This window comes from Pseudophryne corroboree, chromosome 1, assembly GCF_028390025.1.
Source record: "Pseudophryne corroboree isolate aPseCor3 chromosome 1, aPseCor3.hap2, whole genome shotgun sequence".
NCBI classification, from domain to species: Eukaryota; Metazoa; Chordata; class Amphibia; order Anura; family Myobatrachidae; genus Pseudophryne; species Pseudophryne corroboree.
Genome location: NC_086444.1, coordinates 833,887,563 through 833,909,129, shown reverse-complemented (window position 1 = coordinate 833,909,129; position 21,567 = coordinate 833,887,563). Strand labels below are relative to the sequence as shown.

Here is a 21,567-nt window from a genome sequence, read left to right as displayed (position 1 = left end):
ACGTACTATGTACTGGTTCACCACGGTTGGATTGTCAACTTCAAGAAATCACATCTAATTCCGTCTCAACGACTTCAATTCCTAGGTATGATTCTCGATACGGTAAATGAAAGAATTTACCTACCAGAACAGACGATCTGCTCATCAAAGCTTCGTCTCAACAGATGCTCCTCCAACATGCGTTGCTAACGTACTATGTACTGGTTCACCACGGTTGGATTGTCAACTTCAAGAAATCACATCTAATTCCGTCTCAACGACTTCAATTCCTAGGTATGATTCTCGATACGGTAAATGAAAGAATTTACCTACCAGAACAGAAAGTACAGATTATTCGTCATCTGGTACAATTAGTGCTCAAGCCACGCACAGTCTCGGTACATTTGTGCATTCGCCTCTTAGGCACAATGGTGGCGGCTTTCGAAGCGCTTCAGTTCGGAAGATTTCACTCACGTCCATTTCAACTGGATGTGCTCGCTCAGTGGTCGGGCTCGCATCTGCAGATTCACCACAGGGTGAGGTTGTCGGCAAGGGTATCTCTACTCTGGTGGCTCAAAGTACACAATCTAACCGCAGGGAAACGGTTCGGCTCCTGGAATTGGATAATTCTAACGACGGACGCGAGTCTCAGAGGTTGGGGAGCTGTAGTTCAAAATTGTCAGCTCCAGGGTCTCTGGGCGGATCACGAAGGATTGCTGTCTATAAATGTCCTGGAACTCCGGGCAATTTACAATGCGCTGCTACAAGCAGTGCACATGCTTCGGTCTCAGACTGTCCAGGTGCAGTCAGACAACGCGACGGCGGTCGCGTACATCAACAAACAAGGAGGAACGAGAAGCTGCATGGCAATGCGGGAAGTAGCTCGAATCCTCAATTGGGCCAAGCAACACCAAGTGATATTGTCGGCAGTGTTCATTCCGGGAGTGGACAACTGGGAGGCGGATTATCTCCGCCGTCGGGATTTTCATCCAGGAGAATGGGCATTTAATCCAGAAGTGTTTCACATGTTGGTCTAGAGGTGGGGTTACCCTCAAGTGGACCTGATGGCATCTCGCCACAATCGCCAAACGCCCCAGTGTGTGTCCAGAACGCGAGATCCAAAGGCAGTGGCGGTGGATGCTCTCACAATTGCGTGGCCGTACAGCCTCGTGTATCTGTTTCCACCGTTTCCGCTGCTCCCTCTGTTGCTAAAACGGATCAAAAGAGAGTCCGCCACAGTCATACTAGTGGCGCCTTATTGGCTTTGGAGAGCTTGGTTCTCGGATCTCCGCGGACTACTCGCAGATGATCCTTGGCCGCTCCCACTACGTCCGCACCTGTTACAACAGGGTCCGTTCCTTTACCCCGATTTAGCGCGGCTGCGTTTGACGGGGTGGCTGTTGAGACCACCCTCTTAAGAAGAGAGGGAATTCCAGAATCGGTTATACCAACCATGTTACGAGCTAGGAAGCCAGTTACGGCAGCTCATTATTACAGAATTTGGCGTGCCTATATAGGTTGGTGTGAAGCTCGGAAGTTTCCGACATCATCTTTCAAGTTATCCCGTCTTTTGTTGTTTCTACAGACGGGGTTAGATGGAGGACTGCGTTTATCTACACTAAAGGTGCAGGTATTCTGCTTTGTCAATTTACTTTCAAAGACGATTGTCTCTATTGCCGTCTGTACACACCTTTCTGCAAGGTGTCCTCAGAGTACAGCCTCCATTCATTCCACCTACAGCGCCATGGGACTTGAATCTGGTTTTAGATTTCTTACAGTCTTCATATTTTGAACCCTTACAACAAGTGGATATTAAGTTTCTCACTTGAAAAACAATTTTTCTCCTAGCCTTAGCTTCGGCAAGGTGTGTTTCAGATTTGGGTGCCTTGTCATGCAAGCCACCGTATTTGGTGTTTCATAATGACAGAGCGGAACTTCGGACGAATCCCGCTTTCTTGCCAAAGGTAGTGTCATCTTTTCACATCAATCAACCAATAGTAGTTCCTGTGTTAACAGAAGATTCTGGAACTTTGGATGTGGTACGCGCACTACGCGTTTATGTATCCCGAACGTCTACAGTTCGTAAGATGGATACGTTGTTTGTTCTCTATGATGCGGCCATGATGGGTTGGCCAGCTTCTAAACAGACCTTATCCAGATGGATTAAACTGAACATACGTCAGGCTTACCTTCATGCTAGGTTACAGCCGCCTACATCAGTAACAGCTCATTCCACACGTTCTGTGGGAACTTCATGGGCAGCTGGTCGTGGGGCTTCTACGACGCAGCTTTGCCGTGCGGCTACATGGTCATCAGTGCACACGTTTGTGCGCTTTTACAAGTTTGATACGTTTGCGGCATCAGCATCTAGCTTTGGCCGCCTAGTGTTACAGGTGCCAAACAGCTCTCCCGCCCACGGGGGAAGCTTTGGTACGTCCCAAGAGTACTCCAGTGACCCCTAGTGGATGAAAAAGAAAATAGGATTTTGGTACTTACCAGGTAAATCCTTTTCTTTGAATCCATAGGGGGCACTGGACGCCCACCCAGAGCAGTTTTACCTGGTTTGTGGTAAGTTCAGGGGATCTTATGGTAACACATTCTCACCGACTGGTTCAAAGTTTCAAGTTCTATCGGTTATGGTGTCAACTGTTTAGTTGTCAGTAACGTTATGTGTCAACTTTATTGTTGTCCGTTATGTTATATGTAATTCTCCATTGTCAACCTCTCTATAGCTTCTGTTCGGCTCAGTAAAAAACACTGAGGTACTCTGGGATATGGAGGGGTGGAATTTTCTAAATTTAAATATTCAGTGCCCTGTTCCTGCGGAAGCCGTCCATATCCCAAGAGTACTCCAGTGCCCCCTATGGATTCAAAGAAAAGGATTTACCTGGTAAGTACCAAAATCCTATTTTTTCTGGTCCAATAGAGGACTATGGGAACAAACCAGAATATGACATGATACAAATAATGATTACCTCCTGATTACATTTTTATGTATGTAATTGCTTTCAGAAACTGTTTTTATAAGAATGTTATCAGGCAGTTGTAAAATGTGAGGTGACTTTGTGGCTGACTGGAAAACTCAGCATATTGGTATTATCTGCATTAGCAAAGTGCTGCCTTTTTTGTTGTTGAATAAACACTGCATCCAACGTAGGCTTCACGTTTACTTGTTTTGTGTTGATTAGATTTATTATGAAGTTGAAGAATTTCTCTGATTGCTTAGCACCTGCACATGAGAAAGCATTTGCAGTTTTATGGTATGTATGATTATGTTTTCTCTTCACTTTGAAATAGTTGTTTTATTTTTCTTTCTTACACTGTATGCGATTGATATTTTGGGTACCCTTGTTTACATATATTTTCTTGTAATCTCAGTATGCGTTGCCAGTCCGTTCTGTATATGGCAATGTTTCGCTACAAAAAAGACACTGCGTTAAAGTATTCCCGCACTCTTGGGGAACACTTCAAGGTACTAAATCTTTTTTCTTTTCTAAAGTAACAAATTATGGGGGTCATTCCGAGTTGTTCGCTCGCAAGCGGATTTTAGCAGATTTGCTCATGCTAAGCCGCCGCCTACTGGGAGTGAATCTTAGCATCTTAAAATTGCGAACGATGTATTCGCAATATTGCGATTACACACCTCGTAGCAGTTTCTGAGTAGCTCCAGACTTACTCGGCTTCTGCGATCAGTTCAGTGCTTGTCGTTCCTGGTTTGACGTCACAAACACACCCAGCGTTCGCCCAGACACTCCCCCGTTTCTCCGGCCACTCCTGCGTTTTTCCGGAAACGGTAGCGTTTTTTCCCACACGCCCATAAAACGGCCTGTTTCCGCCCAGTAACACCCATTTCCTGTCAATCACATTACGATCGCCAGAACGATGAAAATGCCGTGAGTAAAATTCCTAAGTGCATAGCAAATTTACTTGGCGCAGTCGCAGTGCGGACATTGCGCATGCGCATTAAGCGGAAAATCGCTGCGATGCGAAGATTTTTACCGAGCGAACAACTCGGAATGACCCCCTATATGTCATTGTATCTGTACACATGGCTAGCCATTATACAAAGCATTGCACAGTTACATATGTAATGTTTGGCACAGGCAGTTTTCTAAATGTATACAACGTTATGCTTATGTAAAGATGACTAAGTAAATTGGGTCCGATAACCATGAAAGGACCACCAGTCAGAGGTTCAGCTACTTTATTGATTGCTATTATTTCATAACCATGCAATTTGAAAACTGCATTAGTGTCATAATAGCAAAAAGTTCTTGTTAGGTTAGATCAGTGTTTCACGGTTCTCAAGGCTCACTACTAACAGTCAAGGTTTTAGTGCTATAAATGCTTAAGCACAGATTGTTAAATCAAAATAACTGAGGCACAAATTAAGTCACCTGTGCTCAAGCATGGCTATCCTTAATACCTGGACGGTTAGTGTGTCTTGAGGACCGTGGTTGGAAACCCCTGGGTTAGATGCTGCAGTAAATTTCTTCTCGGTCTCCTCCTCCTCATATGTTTTTTCCTCTTTTTGGAGGACCTGTTTTGTTTCACTGTAAGGGGCAAATTTAACAAAGAGTTATATTCTTGCTATCACTCGTTACAAATGATACATGGTGCTCCAGCCAATTAGCTCCTAACTGTCATTTTTAAAACACATGACAGAAGCTGATTGGATGGAGCACCATTTATCACTCGTAATGAGTGATAGCAAGAATATCACTAAATCTGCCCCTTAGTATGAAAGCTGAATGTAAAATAGAGGGATGGAGGTGGATTCTATGCTATTAAAGTTGGTTACATTTATTTTTTAGACTATGGGGGGTATTTATCAAGCTTGGGGAGAGATAAAATTGTGAGAAAGCACCAACCAATCAGTTTTTACCTTACATTTTTAAAGGCTGTGTTTGAAAAATGACAGAAGCTGATTGGTTGGTACTTTCTCTCTCACAATTTTATCTCTCTCCAAGCTTTGATAAATATCCCCCTATATCTTATAGGAAACAGAGTACTTGGCAATTCTTTATCATGGCACTTTGTATGTACAGTCAGACAGTTAATTATACACTTCACTAATTATGTTTTTTTGTTTTGTTTCTTCAGAGTTCATCCAGAGCTGCACAAGCACCTTCCCCGTGTGTCGCTAGGTAAGCTTCATGTAGTATAGGTGCTAATTATATCTTTCCAGTAAGAGAAAAAAATGAGCGTTTTCTTACAGGCTGAATATGTTTGGTGGTTCTGTTGGATAAGGTTAAATTCTTGTTCTTCACCTAATTCACTGATAAAAAAAAACCCTGACAATTTCGGAGTGGTTTTGGGGGGGAAAAATTGTCCGTTAAGTGGTTAAGCATCAGTTATAGCAGGTTTCTCCTTACTGTCAAATTATAATTGTGCTTGCATGGCTACAGCAGCCTTTAGGTGTAATTCCTACAGTATGAGTGGTGTTAAATGCATCTTCAGTATTGTCACATACTAACAGTGATCAAAGTTGGTCTTCATAAAATGTATGTCATATTGGCACTTCTCGCCGTAATGCTGATGTCATTTGCCACACATACCCCTTTCACACCGCAATCTCGGGTCCTGACTGGGTCACTGAGCACGGGCTTCAAGTCATATCACAGTGGCTTGAAACTTGTTCACACCCCAGGCTGGACCCGGGTTATTGCTGGGGCTTCTCTTTGCCGGTTATTGGAGATGACATAGTCTGCAAGCACCTGTGAGCTGGCCCTCCATAGGGTGTAAACAGGACCCAGGTTGGATGACCCGGGTCACCCTTTCCACACTGCCTCATAACCTGGGTCTTTCCTGGACCAACCAGGGTTGGATTCCCAGGTCACTGGACCTAGGCTATTTCACTTGCGTCCTAGAGGATGCTGGGGTCCACATTAGTACCATGGGGTATAGACGGGTCCACTAGGAGCCATTGGCACTTTAAGAGTTTGAGAGTGTAGGCTGCGTCCTCCCTCTATGCCCCTCCTACCAGACTCAGTTTAGAAAATGTTCCCGGAGGAGCCGTACACAGCTAGGGGAGCTCTCCAGAGCTTCTCTGGTAAAAGTTTATTTTTAGAGTTTATTATTTTACAGGGAAGCTGCTGGCAACAGCCTCCCTGCTTCGAGGGACTAAGGGGGGAGTAGTGTCCGCCCTGCGGGGTCTGAGCCACTATCTCCGCTGACAGGACACTGAGCTCCTGAGGGGATCGAACGTTCCCCGCCACAGGGGATCGCTCACCCCGGCAGCATGCCGCCACCCCCTTACAGAGCCAGAAGATCAGTGGCGAGTCAGTCACCGGCCCCCCTAGCAAGCGGGGAGCCGGTGTGAAGATGGCGGCAACAGGGTATGGAGCGCAGTACTAACTGCACTCCGGGGCTCATCGGTACATAGTGCGGCGCTGTGAGGGGCGCTCTGAGCTAGCGTCTACACTTTACACTGACCTCTCAGCCTGTCAGAGTTCCAGGATCGCTGCCAGCACAATTCTTCAGACCAGTATAATCTCCAGAAGAGCGGGAAGACAGTGCCATTAAGTGGGTGGAGCTTCTCAGAGCGGACCCAGCAGCGTTCAGCATCATTTTCCTGCCTGCAGAAACGCTGTCAGTGAAGAGCAGTCCCTCCATATCAACTCCAGCTATCTCTTATGGTACCAGGGGGTTGTAGAAGGTGGGGGGGAGGCTGTGTACAGACTGTGTAACCTATTAAGGTGCACAGTCAGCGCTGGTTGGGGTCTCCTTATACCTTGAAAGCGCTGTGTGTGTGGGTTGGCTCCAATCTCTGTGTCTCTCTTGGCATTCTTGGGGGTGAAACTCTGTCTATCCTCCCCTGTGTGTGTGTGTGTGTGTGTGTGTGTGTGTGTGTGTGTGTGTGTGTGTATGTGGAGTGTCTGGGATCTCCATTTAGCTATGTCCAGGGACTCTGTTTCATATGCTGCAGAGGATATGTCCTCTCAGGATGATCTCATTCCATGTAATCAGGATTGCACTGTTTTAGTGCAAATACCAGCAAGGGAGCCTGAATGGTTATCCTCTATCAAATCTATAATTTCTCATATTTCTACTAGGGTTGCACAGAATGAATCTGCAACTCAGGTTTTACAGAACTCTATGGCAGTTTGGTCCGGTGCTGTTACCTCAGCGCCCCCCTCTGTAGGTTCCCACAAATGTGTTCTTGCCCATATTATGCAAGATGACACGGAAACCGATTCTGACACGGCAACTGTTGATGGGGATGTGCTCAGGGGGGCCGCATCTCTTGCTAAAGGGGTGCAGTTGATGATAGAGGCTATTAGGGATGTGTTGAATATTTCTGATACAACACCTTAGCAGGTTGATGAGACTTACTTCACTGACAATAAGAAAGCCTCGCTAACCTTCCCTGCGTCCAAAGAATTAAATGCTATTTTTGAGAAAGCATGGGAAAACCCGGAGAAAAAATTCCAGATCCCTAGAAGGGTTCTGGTTGCTTTTCCCTTCCCTGAGGAGGATAGGAAAAAATGGGAAAACTCACCCATAGTGGACGCGTCTGTATCCAGACTCTTAAAAAAGGTGGTTTTACCTGTTCCAGGATTCTATCGCCTTAAAGGAGCCGGCTGATCGCAAACTTGAAACTACGCTCAAATCCATAAACACAGCTTCAGGGGCGGTACTACGTCCCACTATTGCCTGTGCATGGATTTCCAAAGCTATAGTAAAGTGGTCAGGCATGTTACTTGAGGATTTGGATACTATGGATAAAAGTGATGTTGAATTGTTTTTTTACGTAATATTCAGGATTCTGCAGGATTTATGGTGGAATCCATGAAAGACCTGAGTTCCATGGCTGCAGGGATTTCTTCCATGTCTGTGTCAGCTCGTAGGGGACTTTGGCTGCGCCAGTGGTATGCCGACGTGGAATCCAGGAGAGGTGTGGAGACCCTACCCTACACAGGTCAGGCTCTCTTTGGGGAAGCGTTAGATGTGTGGATCTCCACGGCTACAGCGGGTAAGTCACCTTTTCTTCCCTCAGCTGCACCTGCTACGAAGAAACCTTTTTCTTCAGCTGCATCACAGTTCTTTCGGGTTGCTAAAACAAGAAAGGCCAAACCGTCCAACACCTTCTTTAGAGGAGGTCGACCAAAATCCAAGAAACCTGCTGCTGCAGGTTCCCAGGAACAGAAGCCTGCTTCAGGTACGCCAAAGTACTCAGCATGACGGTGGACCGCGCGACCTGGAGGTAGGGCTAGTGGGGGCGAGACTCAGACATTTCAGTCAAGTCTGTGTGTTGTCCGGCCTGGATCCCTGAGTACAAGATATTGTGTCCCAGGGGTACCGGCTGGAATTTCAAGATCTCCCTCCTCACCGGTTCTTCAAATCAGGCTTGCCAGCTTTGCCGGCAGACAGGGCTATCCTACAGGGAGCCATCCAGAAGTTGGTGGAGGCACAGGTTATTGTACCAGTTCCTCCCCAGATGCATAACAAGGGTTACTGTTCAAACCTTTTCGTGGTACCGAAACCGGATGGTTCGGTCAGGCCCATTCTGAACTCAAAATCACTAAACCCCTTTCTGAGGGAGTTCAGGTTCAAAATGGAGTCTCTAAGGGCGGTGATATCAGGTCTGGAGGAGGGGGAATTCCTGGTATACCTGGATATCAAGGATGCATACCTCCACATTCCGATTTGGCCGCCGCATCAAGCTTATCTCCGATTCGCACTGTTGGACTGTCGGTTTAAATTCCAGGCCCTTCCATTCGGCCTCTCCACAGCACCGAGGGTATTCACCAAGGTGATGGCGGAAATTATGGTTCTCCTCCGCAGACAGGAGGTGAACATAATTCCATATCTGGACGATCTGCTGATAAAAGCATCGTTCAAGGAGAAGCTCTTACAGTCCATAGCTCTCACGACCCAGCTTCTCAGGGAACATGGTTGGATCCTGAATCCTCCAAAATCACATTTCATTTCAGGAGGTTGTCATTTCTGGGAATGATCCTCGACACGGAAGTGCAGAGGGTGTTTCTTCCAGAGGAAAAAGCGTTGGTGATACAAACAATGGTCCGGGATGTCCTGATGCGAGCCCGGGTGTTGGTTCATCAGTGCATTCGCCTTCTGGGGAAGATGGTGGCTTCTTACGAGGCTCTGCAGTACGGAAGATTTCATGCTCGGCCCTTCCAACTGGATCTCCTGGTCAAATGGTCGGGATCTCATCTACACATGCACCAGAGAGTACGTCTGTCGCCAAAGGCCAGGATCTCTCTCCTCTGGTGGCTGCAATTACCTCACCTTCTGGAGGGCCGCGAGTTCGGGATTCAGGACTGGATCCTTCTAACCACGGATGCAAGTCTCCGGGGCTGGGGCGCAGTCACTCAAGGGGAAACCTTCCAAGGAAGGTGGTCAAGTCTGGAAGCCGGCCTGCCGATAAACATTCTGGAACTAAGAGCTGTCTACACCGGTCTTCTCCAAGTGACCCATCTTCTGAGAAATTGGGCCATTCAAGTGCAGTTGGGCAATGTAACGGCAGTGGCTTACATAAACCGACAGGGCGGAACGAAGAGCAGAGCTGCAATGTCAGAGGTAACAAGAATCATGCTGTCGGCAATCTTCATTCCAGGAGTAGACAACTGGGAAGCGGACTTCCTCAGCAGACACGATCTCCATCCAGGAGAGTGGGGTCTTCATCTGGAGGTGTTCAAGAAAGTAACACATCTTTGGGGCGTATTCAAAATAGACATGATGGCCTCTCGTCTCAACAAGAAGCTTTGGCGATATTGTTCCAGGTCAAGGGACCCACAAGCAGTGGCGGTGGACGCCCTAGTGACTCCGTGGGTGTTCCAGTCGGTGTACGCCTTTCCTCCACTTCCACTCATTCCAAGAGTTCTAAAACTCATAAGGAGAACAAGAGTTCAGGCAATCCTCATTGCTCCGGACTGGCCAAGAAGGCTTGGTATGCGGATCTTCTGGATCTACTGCTAGAAGAGCCGAGGCCTCTTCCTCTTCGGGAGGACCTGCTGCAGCAGGGGCCGTTCGCTTACCGCGGCTACGTTTTACGGCATGGAGGTTGAACGCCAGATATTAGCTTGGAAGGGCATTCCGAAGAAGGTTATTCCTACCCTGATACAGGCTAGGAAATGAGTAACGTCAAAGCATTACCATCGCATTTGGAAAAAGTATGCGTCTTGGTGTGAATCCAAGAAGTTTCCTACGGTGGAGTTTAAACTTGGACGATTTCTCCTCTTTCTCCAAGCAGGTGTGGATATGGGCCTGAGATTAGGTTCCGTAAAGGTCCAGATTTTGGCTCGATCCATTTTCTTCCACAAACAGTTGGCTGCCCTCCATTAGGTTCAGACCTTTTTGAAGGGAGTTCTGCACATCCAACCTCCCTTTGTGCCGCCTGCGGCGCCCTGGGATCTTAACGTGGTGTTACAGTTCGTCCAGTCGGACTGGTTTGAGCCTCTACAGGAGGTTGAGGTCAAGTTTATCACATGGAAGGCTGTCACTTTGTTGGCCTTGGCTTCTGCTAGACGTGTGTCGGAGTTGGGGGCTTTGTCATGAAAAAGCCCATACTTGATCTTCCATGAAGATAGGGCTGAGCTCCGTACACGTCCACAGTTCCTTCCGAAGGTTGTGTCGGCATTTCATATCAACCAACCTATTGTGGTGCCAGTTGCTACTGACTCCTCAGTTTCATCAAAGTCCTTGGATGTTGTAAGGGCTCTGAAAATCTATGTGAAGAGGACTGCTCGTCACAGAAAATCGGACTCTCTGTCCTGTATGATCCCAAGAAACTTGGGTGTCCTGCTTCTAAGCAGACAATCTCTCGCTGGATCAGGTTCACTATCCAGCATGTGTATTCTATGGCAGGATTGCCGTATCCTGCGTCTGTTAAGGCCCACTCTACTCATAAGGTGGGTTCTTCCTGGGCGGCTGGGCGGGGTGTCTCGGCTTTTCAGCTTTGCCAAGTGGCTACTTGGTCGGGGTCGAACATGTTTGCACAGTTCTACAAGTTCAATACTTTGGCCTCTGAGGACCTGATGTTTGGTCAATCGGTTCTGCAGTAGCCCTAGTGCTCTCCCTCCCATTCTGGAAGCTTTGGTACATCCCCATGGTACTAATGTGGACCCCAGCATCCTCTAGGACGTAACAGAAAATAGGATTTTAATTACCTACTGGTAAATCCTTTTCTCGTAGTCCGTAGAGGATGCTGGGCGCCCGCCCAGCGCTTCGTGATCTTGCAGTGGTTACTTAGTTCAGTACTGCTTAGTTCTTGGTTAAGTACTGTTGTTACTTGGTAAGTAATCCTGTTCAGCCGTTGCTGATGTTTCAAGCTAGTTAGCTTGGTTTGCCTTGTGTGTGAGCTGGTGTGAATCTCGCCACTATCTGTGTAAAATCTTTCTCTCGAAGATGTCCGTCTCCTCGTGCACAGTTTCTAGACTGAGTCTGGTAGGAGGGGCATAGAGGTAGGAGCCAGCCCACACTCTCAAACACGTAAAGTGCCAATGGCTCCTAGTGCACCCGTCTATACCCCATGGTACTAATGTGGACCCCAGCATCCTCTATGGACAACGAGAAAAGTATTTACCAGTAGGTAATTAAAATCCTATTTTTTTATGGACCCTTTCACACTGAGTCGCAACCTGAGTTAACCCAGCAATAACCCAGGTCGAAGTGGCGGTCTGAAAGGGGTATTAGTGATCAGCCTTCTTAAACAATTTTGTCTCTAATGTAGAAGCAATAGTATTTTAGTTATTTACATAGGCCTAAGTGTTTTGAATCCAGAAAAATGGTTGTCTAGAAATCAGTCCTAGAAACACTTGGATGGATGTTAATTTACTGAAGTGATGATCTGCCAAATCTTTTTAAGGAACTTATACTGTATATCTAGAATTCATATCCATATGAAATAGGCATGTACTTTAGTGATAGAGCCAGATTGTTACTTACTCTATGTTGTTTTCCCTCTCTGTTCTACATGGCCGCGTCACATTGTTATGACCACCTCCTACATTTGACATCTGCATCATGTAGCCCATGAAGCCCTCACGTGTTGTGCGCTGGTTTGGTATATAAGGTGTGCGATAGCCCGTCTGCACACATATCACTACTTGCTGTCATGGGTAAAAGGGGCGATTTATCAGAGTTGCTAAAAGGGATGATTTTCAGCTTTCGGGCCAAGGGTGGCAGTATTTTGTGTGCTGCTAAGGTGTATCGTGACTAGACAAATGGCACCATTGTGAATAACCGACATGGAAACTGCAGAGCACCGTGTGCCATATACGAGAGGTGAACGTCGGCTACAAAGGTGCATGAGGGTCGACCGACACGCTACAGTAGTGAAGCTCACCGTTAAAATGTACCTGGGGCTACCAGATGTGTGTCTAAAATTACAGTTCAGCAAACCCTACTACGCATGATGTTCTGAAGCAAACGGATAGTCACTGCACCTAGCTGGTAGTCATAATAATGTGACTCCACCATGTATGTGTGTGTCCATGTGAGAGACATTACAGAATTGGGGGACACAGAGGGAATAGACTTATGTTTGTTTTTTTAACTAAATTTAGGGCTAAAATTGATTTTAAAATTTCCTAACGCTTCACCGTCTTGGTGGCTCCGACCATTCAGTTACATTTACCATACCAAATCATTAGAAAAGATAGAGCTAGTCCCGCACTGAGATTAGTTATGGGCGCCCATAATTGTTAGTCCCTTATTCCCTATCGTTATATTTTATTAGGGGGCTGTTGATTTGACCATTTTGGTGTCTTTTCAGCTTACTAGTATTTTAATTTATTTTTACTTTTTGCAGATCTAAATATGGTTTTATTCCTTCTGTTTTTGGAATGTACATGTGCATGCAGGACCAATGGGGGATGTCGTTAGCGAGGGCCATGCTGCTGAATGCTGCATGGGCGCCGCTATGTTGTGTCCGCATCGGCAAGTGTGTATTCACTTGCCGATGCCGGCTCCCCCACCATGTCTTGTCGCTGCGGATGTTGTGCTGGGTTCACATATATAGTGTTTCCCCATTTTTAGACTCCTCTTGCTTCTCTTTACTTAACATTTACCATACTGTATGTATATGAGCATTTCTACTTTCCAAGGCCTATAACTAATTGTAGAATTGCTCTTTTCTTACTTTTAACCTCTGAAAACCGTTTTTAGGGTGCTATTCTAGTCTAACCATTTGTAAAGATAACTCTGCGTTAGACCTGTAACAGCCAGTGATGCACGCACTGCACATTTCAGGTGCTTGCCCCCAGTGTAAATGGAGTGAACCACAGCATGTATCTATGGCCAAGTATAACATTTGTGTGTGCTTGTAATAATAGAGGACATTGTAAAACAACATGTAGAGGATTTCTTTATCTGATCTGCTCACTGTCTTGTTTCTGCTAGAAGTACTGGTACTCCTTCACCTCTGTCCCCAACGCCTTCTCCTGCCAGCTCTGGGGGATCTCAGCCAGGATCCAGTGCCAGCAACAGCGGGACCCAGAGCTCTTCAGTTACCATCCCCCAAATGATACATCACATAGCATCATCTTATGTCAATATCACCTCCTACTTCCTCTATGCATATGACATATGGGAACAAGCTGATTTACTGGCAAAGAAAAATAAAGGTATGACATGCTTTCCGTGTAACGTGTATATGTGCAGTATGTACTTTGTGTACAGATGTGTCCACATTCACCTTTCCTTAAATAGCACCAAATAGCCCTTTTTAGTGCGCCATAAACTCTGCGAATTAGCCAGAACAGTAATCCTATGTACCTAGTGCGCTATAAGAAGGGCCGGCCCGAGGACACATTTTTTGGTAAGCGAATATATACTTAAGCGCCCACGGAGTACTCATGGGAAAGTCCAGTTGTAGTGCCCCTTACACATTATGCCCACAGTTGTAGTGCCCCTTACACTATGCCCACAGTTGTAGCACCCCTTACACATTATTCCCACAGTTGTAGCGCCCTTACACATTATTCCCACAGTTGTAGCGCCCTTACACATTATTCCCACAGTTGTAGCGCCCTTACACATTATTCCCACAGTTGTAGCGCCCTTACACATTATTCCCACAGTTGTAGTGCCCCAGGATGAGAAGCAAAAGTCAATTGGTCCCTTCCTGTAGCTTTACAGCTGGCACAGGGACAAGCATCAACCCGGGCACTTCCCACCGGGAGCTTCTGGCCGTTAATATGCCGGCGATAGGCCGCAGCTCAGTCCTTCGCCGTCCTCCTCCCCTCCACAACAGTAAGTGTTACTGGCGCTGGTGTACGGCAGTACAGTGAAGTAACTCCAAATAAATGACCGCTCTCAGCAGCCCGGTAGCTAGGACTGCTGGGAGCTGTATTTTATTTTAAGTTTCTTCACTGTACTTAACTGTACTATAGTGCAGTGCCAGACACCGGCGCCAACAACACTTCTGGCTTTGCGCATCTCCACTTTGGGCAGGTACTACCCAGGGGGAAGACAATGTAGCATGTCGCTGGCGCAGCTGAGTCAGGGCACCCTCCTCTAAGCTGCATAGCCAGCATATGCCTAAACCGGGCCCTGACTATAAGCAACCTAAGGCACAAAATGGAGTAAAAAGTAATGCAACTGAGGAAAAAGTAGTTTGGTGAAACCTGGGACCATTCACCCATTTCTAGGTGCTGCTATCAAGATGCTGTAGGTAGATTATTTTTATAAAAGTCTTATATGTAGATCCACTTGTCTATAAATTACCTTCACCTACTAGAAATTTCCTGCATTTTAAAGTGATCAAATGATGTCTGTCTCACATTTGAGCCTCGGGTGCACAGGTGTATTCCTTAATCACCAACACATTTTCTCTGACGTCCTAGTGGATGCTGGGAACTCTGTAAGGACCATGGGGAATAGAGGGGCTCCGCAGGAGACTGGGAACTCTAAAAGAAAGATTAGGTACTATCTGGTGTGCACTGGCTCCTCCCTCTATGCCCCTCCTCCAGACCTCAGTTAGATTTCTGTGCCCGGCCGAGCTGGATGCACACTAGGGGCTCTCCTGAGCTCCTAGAAGGAAAGTATATTTTAGGTTTTTTATTTTACAGTGAGAACTGCTGGCAACAGGCTCACTGCAACGAGGGACTAAGGGGAGAAGTAGCGAACCTTCCTGCTTGCAGCTAGCTTGGGCTTCTTAGGCTACTGGACACCATTAGCTCCAGAGGGATCGACCGCAGGACCCGTCCTTGATGTTCGTTCCCGGAGCCGCGCCGCCGTCCCCCTTACAGAGCCAGAAGCTAGAAGAGGTCCGGAAAAATCGGCGGCAGAAGACTTCAGTCTTCACCAAGGTAGCGCACAGCACTGCAGCTGTGCACCATTGCTCCTCTTGTACACCTCACACTCCGGTCATTGATGGGTGCAGGGCGCTGGGGGGGTGGGGGCGCCCTGAGCAGCAATAATTAGACCTTGGCTGGCAAAATAATCACAATATATAGCCCCAGAGGCTATATATGTGATAAATACCCCTGCCAGATTCCATAAAAAAGCGGGAGAAAAGTCAGCCGAAAAAGGGGCGGAGCTATCTCCCTCAGCACACTGGCGCCATTTCTCCCTCACAGCTCCGCTGGAAGGAAGCTCCCTGGCTCTCCCCTGTAGTTGTCAGGCTCAAAGGGTTAAAAAGAGAGGGGGGGCACTAAATTTAGGCGCAATATTGTATATACAAGCAGCTATTGGGGAAAATTCACTCAGTTATAGTGTTAATCCCCACATTATATAGCGCTCTGGTGTGTGCTGGCATACTCTCTCTCTGTCTCCCCAAAGGGCTTTGTGGGGTCCTGTCCTCAGTCAGAGCATTCCCTGTGTGTGTGCGGTGTGTCGGTACGGCTGTGTCGACATGTTTGATGAGGAGGCTTATGTGGTGACGGAGCAGATGCCGATAAAGGTGATGTCGCCCCCTGTGGGGCCGACACCAGAGTGGATAGATAGGTGGAAGGTATTAACCGACAGTGTCAACTCCTTACATAAAAGGCTGGATGACGTAACAGCTTGGGACAGCCGGCTTCTCAGCCCGCGCCTGCCCAGGCGTCTCAAAGGCCATCAGGGGCTCAAAAACGCCCGCTCCCTCAGATGGCAGACACAGATGTCGACACGGAGTCTGACTCCAGTGTCGACGAGGTTGAGACATATACACAATCCACTAGGAACATCCGTGACTTGATCCCGGCAATAAAAAATGTGTTACACATTTCTGACATTAACCCAAGTACCACTAAAAAAGGGTTTTATGTTTGGGGAGAAAAAGCAGCCAGTGTTTTGTTCCCCCATCAGATGAGTGAATGAAGTGTGTGAAAAAGCGTGGGTTCCCCCGATAAGAAACTGGTAATTTCTAAAAAGTTACTTATGGCGTACCCTTTCCCGCCAGAGGATAGGTTACGCTGGGAGATATCCCCTAGGGTGGATAAGGCGCTCACACGTTTGTCAAAAAAGGTGGCACTGCCGTCTTAGGATACGGCCACTTTGAAGGTACCTGTTGATAAAAAGCAGGAGGCTATCCTGAAGTCTGTATTTACACACTCAGGTACTAGACTGAGACCTGCAGATATTGCTGCTGCAGCGTGGTCTGTGACCCTGTAAAACAGGGATACTAGTTTGCTAACATAAGAGCATATTAAAGACGTCGTCTTCTATATGAAGGATGCACAGAGGGATATTTTACTGGCTGGCATCCAGAATTAATGTAATGTCCATTCTGTCAGGAGGGTATTAGAGACCCGACACTGGACAGGTGATGCTGACTTTAAAAAGGCACATAGAGATTCTGCCTTATAAGGGTGAGGAATTGTTTGGGGATGGTCTCTGGGACCTCGTATCCACAGCAACAGCTGGGAAGAAAATTTTTTACCTCAGGTTTCCTCACAGCCTAAGAAAGCACTGTATTATCAGGTACAGTCCTTTCGGCTTCAGAAAAGTAAGCGGGTCAAAGGCGCTTCCTTTCTGCACAGAGACAAGGGAAGAGGGAAAAAGCTGCACCAGTCAGCCAGTTCCCAGAATCAAAATTCTTCCCCCGCTTCCTCTGAGCCCACCACATGACACGGGGGCTCCACAGGCGTATCCAAGTACGGTGGGGGGCCGCCTCACAAATTTCAGCGATCAGTGGGCTCGCTCACAGGTGGATCCCTGGATCCTTCAAGTAGTATCTCAGGGGTACAAGCTGGAATTCGAGGCGCCTCCCCCCCGCCGTTTCCTCAAATCTGCCTTGCCGACAACTCCCTCTGGCAGGGAGGCTGTGCTAGAGGCAATTCACAAGCTGTATTCCCAGCAGGTGATAGTCAAGGTGCCCCTACTTCAACAAGGACGGGGTTACTATTCCACACTGTTTGTGGTACCGAAACCGGACGGTTCGGTGAGACCCATTTTAAAATTGAAATCCTTGAACACATACATAAAAAAATTCAAGTTCAAGATGGAATCGCTCAGGGCGGTTATTGCAAGCCTGGACGAGGGGGATTACATGGTATCCCTGGACATCAAGGATGCTTACCTGCATGTCCCCATTTACCATCCTCACCAGAAGTACCTCAGATTTGTGGTACAGGATTGCCATTACCAATTCCAGACACTGCCGTTTGGACTGTCCACGGCACCGAGGGTGTTTACCAAGGTAATGGCAGAAATGATGATACTCCTTCGAAAAAAGGGAGTTTTAATTATCCCGTACTTGGACGATCTCCTTATAAAGGCGAGGTCCAAGGAGCAGTTGTTGGTCGGAGTAGCACTATCTCGGGAGGTGCTACAACAGCACGGATGGATTCTAAACATTCCAAAGTCACAGCTGGTTCCTTCCACACGCCTACTGTTCCTGGGGATGGTTCTGGACACAGAACAGAAAAAAGTGTTTCTCCCGCAGGAGAAAGCCAAGGAGCTGTCATCTCTAGTCAGAGACCTCCTGAAACCAAAACAGGTATCGGTGCATCACTGCACACGAGTCCTCGAAAAAATGGTAGCTTCATACGAAGCAATTCCATTCGGCAGGTTCCATGCAAGAACCTTTCAGTGGGACCTCTTGGACAAGTGGTCGGGATCGCATCTTCAGATGCATCGGCTGATAACCCTGTCTCGAAGGACCAGGGTGTCTCTGCTGTGGTGGCTGCAGAGTGCTCATCTTCTAGAGGGCCGCAGATTCGGCATACAGGACTGGGTCCTGGTGACCACGGATGCCAGCCTTCGAGGCTGGGGGGCAGTCACACAGGGAAGAAATTTCCAAGGACTTTGGTCAAGTCAGGAGTCGTCCCTACACATAAATATTCTGGAACTGAGGGCCATTTACAATGCCCTAAGTCAGGCAAGGCCCCTGCTTCAAAACCAGCCTGTACTGATCCAATCAGACAACATCACGGCAGTCGCCCATGTAAACTGACAGGGCGGCACAAGAAGCAGGATGGCGATGGCAGAAGCCACAAGGATTCTCCGATGGGCGGAAAATCGCGTCTTAGCACTGTCAGCAGTGTTCATTCCGGGAGTGGACAACTGGGAAGCAGACTTCCTCAGCAGACACGACCTACACCCGGGAGAGTGGGGACTTCATCCAGAAGTCTTCCAACTGTTGGTAAACCGTTGGGAAAGGCCACAGGTGGACATGATGGCGTCCCGCCTCAACAAAAAGCTAAAGAGATATTGCGCCAGGTCAAGGGACCCTCAGGCGATAGCTGTGGACGCTCTAGTGACACCGTGGGTGTACCAGTCGGTTTATGTGTTCCCTCCTCTGCCTCTCATACCAAAGGTACTGAGAATAATAAGAAGGCGAGGAGTAAGAACGATACTCGTGGTTCCGGATTGGCCAAGAAGAGCTTGGTACCCAGAACTTCAAGAAATGATATCAGAGGACCCATGGCCTCTACCGCTCAGACAGGATTTGCTACAGCAGGGGCCCTGTCTGTTCCAAGACTTACCGTGGCTGCGTTTGACGGCATGGCAGTTGAATTCCGGATCCTAAAGGAAAAGGACATTCCGGAGGAAGTCATTCCTACGCTGATAAAAGCTAGGAAAGAAGTAACCGCAAACCATTATCACCGTATTTGGCGAAAATATGTTGCGTGGTGTGAGGCCAGGAAGGCCCCTACTGAGGAATTTCAGCAGGGTCGTTTTCTGCACTTCCTACAGTCGGGAGTGACTATGGGCCTAAAATTGGGTTCCATTAAGGTCCAGATTTCGGCTCTGTCGATTTTATTCCAGAAAGAACTGGCTTCACTGCCTGAAGTTCAGATATTTGTAAAGGGTGTGCTACATATTCAGCCCCCTTTTGTGCTTCCTGTGGCACCTTGGGATCTCAACGTGGTGTTGAGTTTCCTGAAATCACATTGGTTTGAGCCACTTAAAACTATGGATCTGGAGGGGGGCGTGGCCTGGTTGTGAATGGAGTCAGAGGCAATTTGTCTGAGCTCCTCAAGCTACGGGAGATATAAACATATTTTTACCCCCCTTACAAGCCTTCCTGGGTACACAGTTACCCTCACTGTTTCCCCTGGTCCCCCTACCGAGCCCCTAAAGGTGCCGCAGAATCGGGGAGCAGTTCTAACTGCTCCTGCGGATTGCGGCCTACAGACCAGACAAAGCCGGGGCCTCAATTTTCACATACCACCGACGACGGCTCCTGGACCTGGCTGATCGCGTTGCGGGTCCGTTCCAGAGCCCAACGCGCTCTACAACTGCTGCCAGCAGTTAAAGAAGGACCCCCCACTGCCGGCCAAGTGCTCCAAGTGCTCCAGCTGCCCGGGGACCCGGAGATAGACGGCCGGGAACGGAACGGACGGACGCCCGGCGGCCTCCATACAAGTGAGTGCCTCCACAGCCTGACGGTCCCCCCACGGACCCCTACCCTCTCACCCGACACTGCACACAGCTGCGGACACCCCCCCCCCCGAGCACGGGGCTATTCCAGGAGGCCCTTACACCACAGGCGGAATCGAGGCCTACGCTGACAGCAGAGACCGGGGCCTCGATTTTCGCCTTCCCCCGACCGCGAGCTCCAGGCCCAGACGGAGACTGAAACGGGACCCACAGCGGTGTCCAGCATACCTGCTCTCACCCCACATTGCCCCACAACCTACCTCAATCCCTCAGACACCTACCAGACGGGGACACACCGCCCAAAAGACACAGGGACAACATTTAATCCGATATTTTCCAGGTCTGCATGCACCACGGCGGCCATCTTGGATTCTTAGGCAGCCCTGGACGAAAGAACTCGGAGTCCATACTCACTGTCATACGCACCGATCCTGGGTATACCTGGCATCTATTAAACGCACCCCTACAGCCGTGGTCTGGACACCTGTCTGAACAGACACCTTTGACTGACACTCCCACCTATGCGGTCTTTTACATATTGAAAAAAGCACCCGTGTTGTATATGTAATTCACCATCCTGTCGCTGCACGGCACTGGACAATACCCCATCCGCTTCACAGTTTTTGAATTTTTCCTATACATCTACACATCGTCACCCTAGATCAAAGGGATCATGTCTAACAGAAACCGTAAAGCCCCCCCGGGTGACTCATCGTCATTCTTCGGCCCTAAGCGAGGCAAAAATACGAATCCACACCCGGTTTCACCCGGAAACCTACAAGACACGGGATCTTCTCCATCCAGATCTGACTCAGCCCTCACGGTCGACGCAGATCCATATGACTCTCTAGTACAGCGTATAGCGACCACATTCAGAGTTGAACTGCGTGCAGCTATCCAGGAACTTAAGACAGAAATATCCTCCCTGGGTTCCCGCACCGACGCTTTAGAGCGCAAGACCGACGACCTCTGCAATTACCAAGATGTGGTCACCCAGGAGGTCTCGGAACTGCGATCGGAAGTAGACCTCATACGCGAACAAGTAGAAGACCTGGAAAATCGCTCGCGCAGAAACAATCTGCGAATACGCAATGTACCTGAGTCGGTAGACACCCCTACACTGCCTGAATATCTCATGGGCCTCTTTCAACAGCTACTCCCGGATCTCTCGGACGATCAATTTTTGTTGGATCGAGCGCACAGAGCCCTCCGCGCAAAACCACCTCCAGACCAACCTCCAAGAGACATTATCCTCCGCATGCACTTCTTCCACGTCAAAACTAAAGTGCTTAACGCTTGCCGAGGCACTCCTGCTATTCCATACAAGGGATTAAATCTCCTTGTTTTCCAGGACCTTGCTCTCTCCACCCTCAAAAAACGGAGAGAAATGTTGCCCGTCACTAAGGCCTTACGTAACCGCCAGATCCTTTACAGATGGGGATTCCCGTTTGCCCTACAGTTCACGTTCAACGGCCGAAACCACTCAGTTAAGAATCCCGATGATGGATTATCGGTACTAAGACGACTGGGACTTTTCTCGACCTCTCCTCCTGCATCACCTTCAGACTCAACGGACAACCCGAAGTCGAGAACCCCCCCTCAAGCTGAATGGTCGACCACCCGCTGATCTCCCAGGCTCTCTGATTCATGGATGAGCAGAAGGTTTTCCCCTCCATAAGTTAATGTTTTGGAGACATTGTTTATGTATGTATTGATGTTTGTCTGTCAGTCTCGCCGGATGACGGGGCGGGGCCCCCCGTTTGCGCCCTCACGGGCCGTTTTCCCGACGCTCTGAGTTGGCGGCGTTGTAGACTT

At 48.2% G+C, this 21,567-nt stretch overlaps 1 protein-coding gene across 2 annotated transcripts in view; it reads left to right on the top strand.

Moving 5' to 3' along the window:
• The window catches only part of AFF1 (ALF transcription elongation factor 1), a 346,973-nt gene that overhangs the window by 314,291 nt on the left and 11,115 nt on the right, over nt 1–21,567 (top strand). For both annotated transcript variants that reach the window (XM_063919866.1, XM_063919865.1), the window contains exons 17-20: nt 3,168–3,239; nt 3,358–3,451; nt 5,083–5,126; nt 13,345–13,568. In XM_063919866.1, coding sequence (XP_063775936.1) covers nt 3,168–3,239; nt 3,358–3,451; nt 5,083–5,126; nt 13,345–13,568 — 434 coding nt within the window. The remainder of the gene's footprint in view (nt 1–3,167; nt 3,240–3,357; nt 3,452–5,082; nt 5,127–13,344; nt 13,569–21,567) is intronic.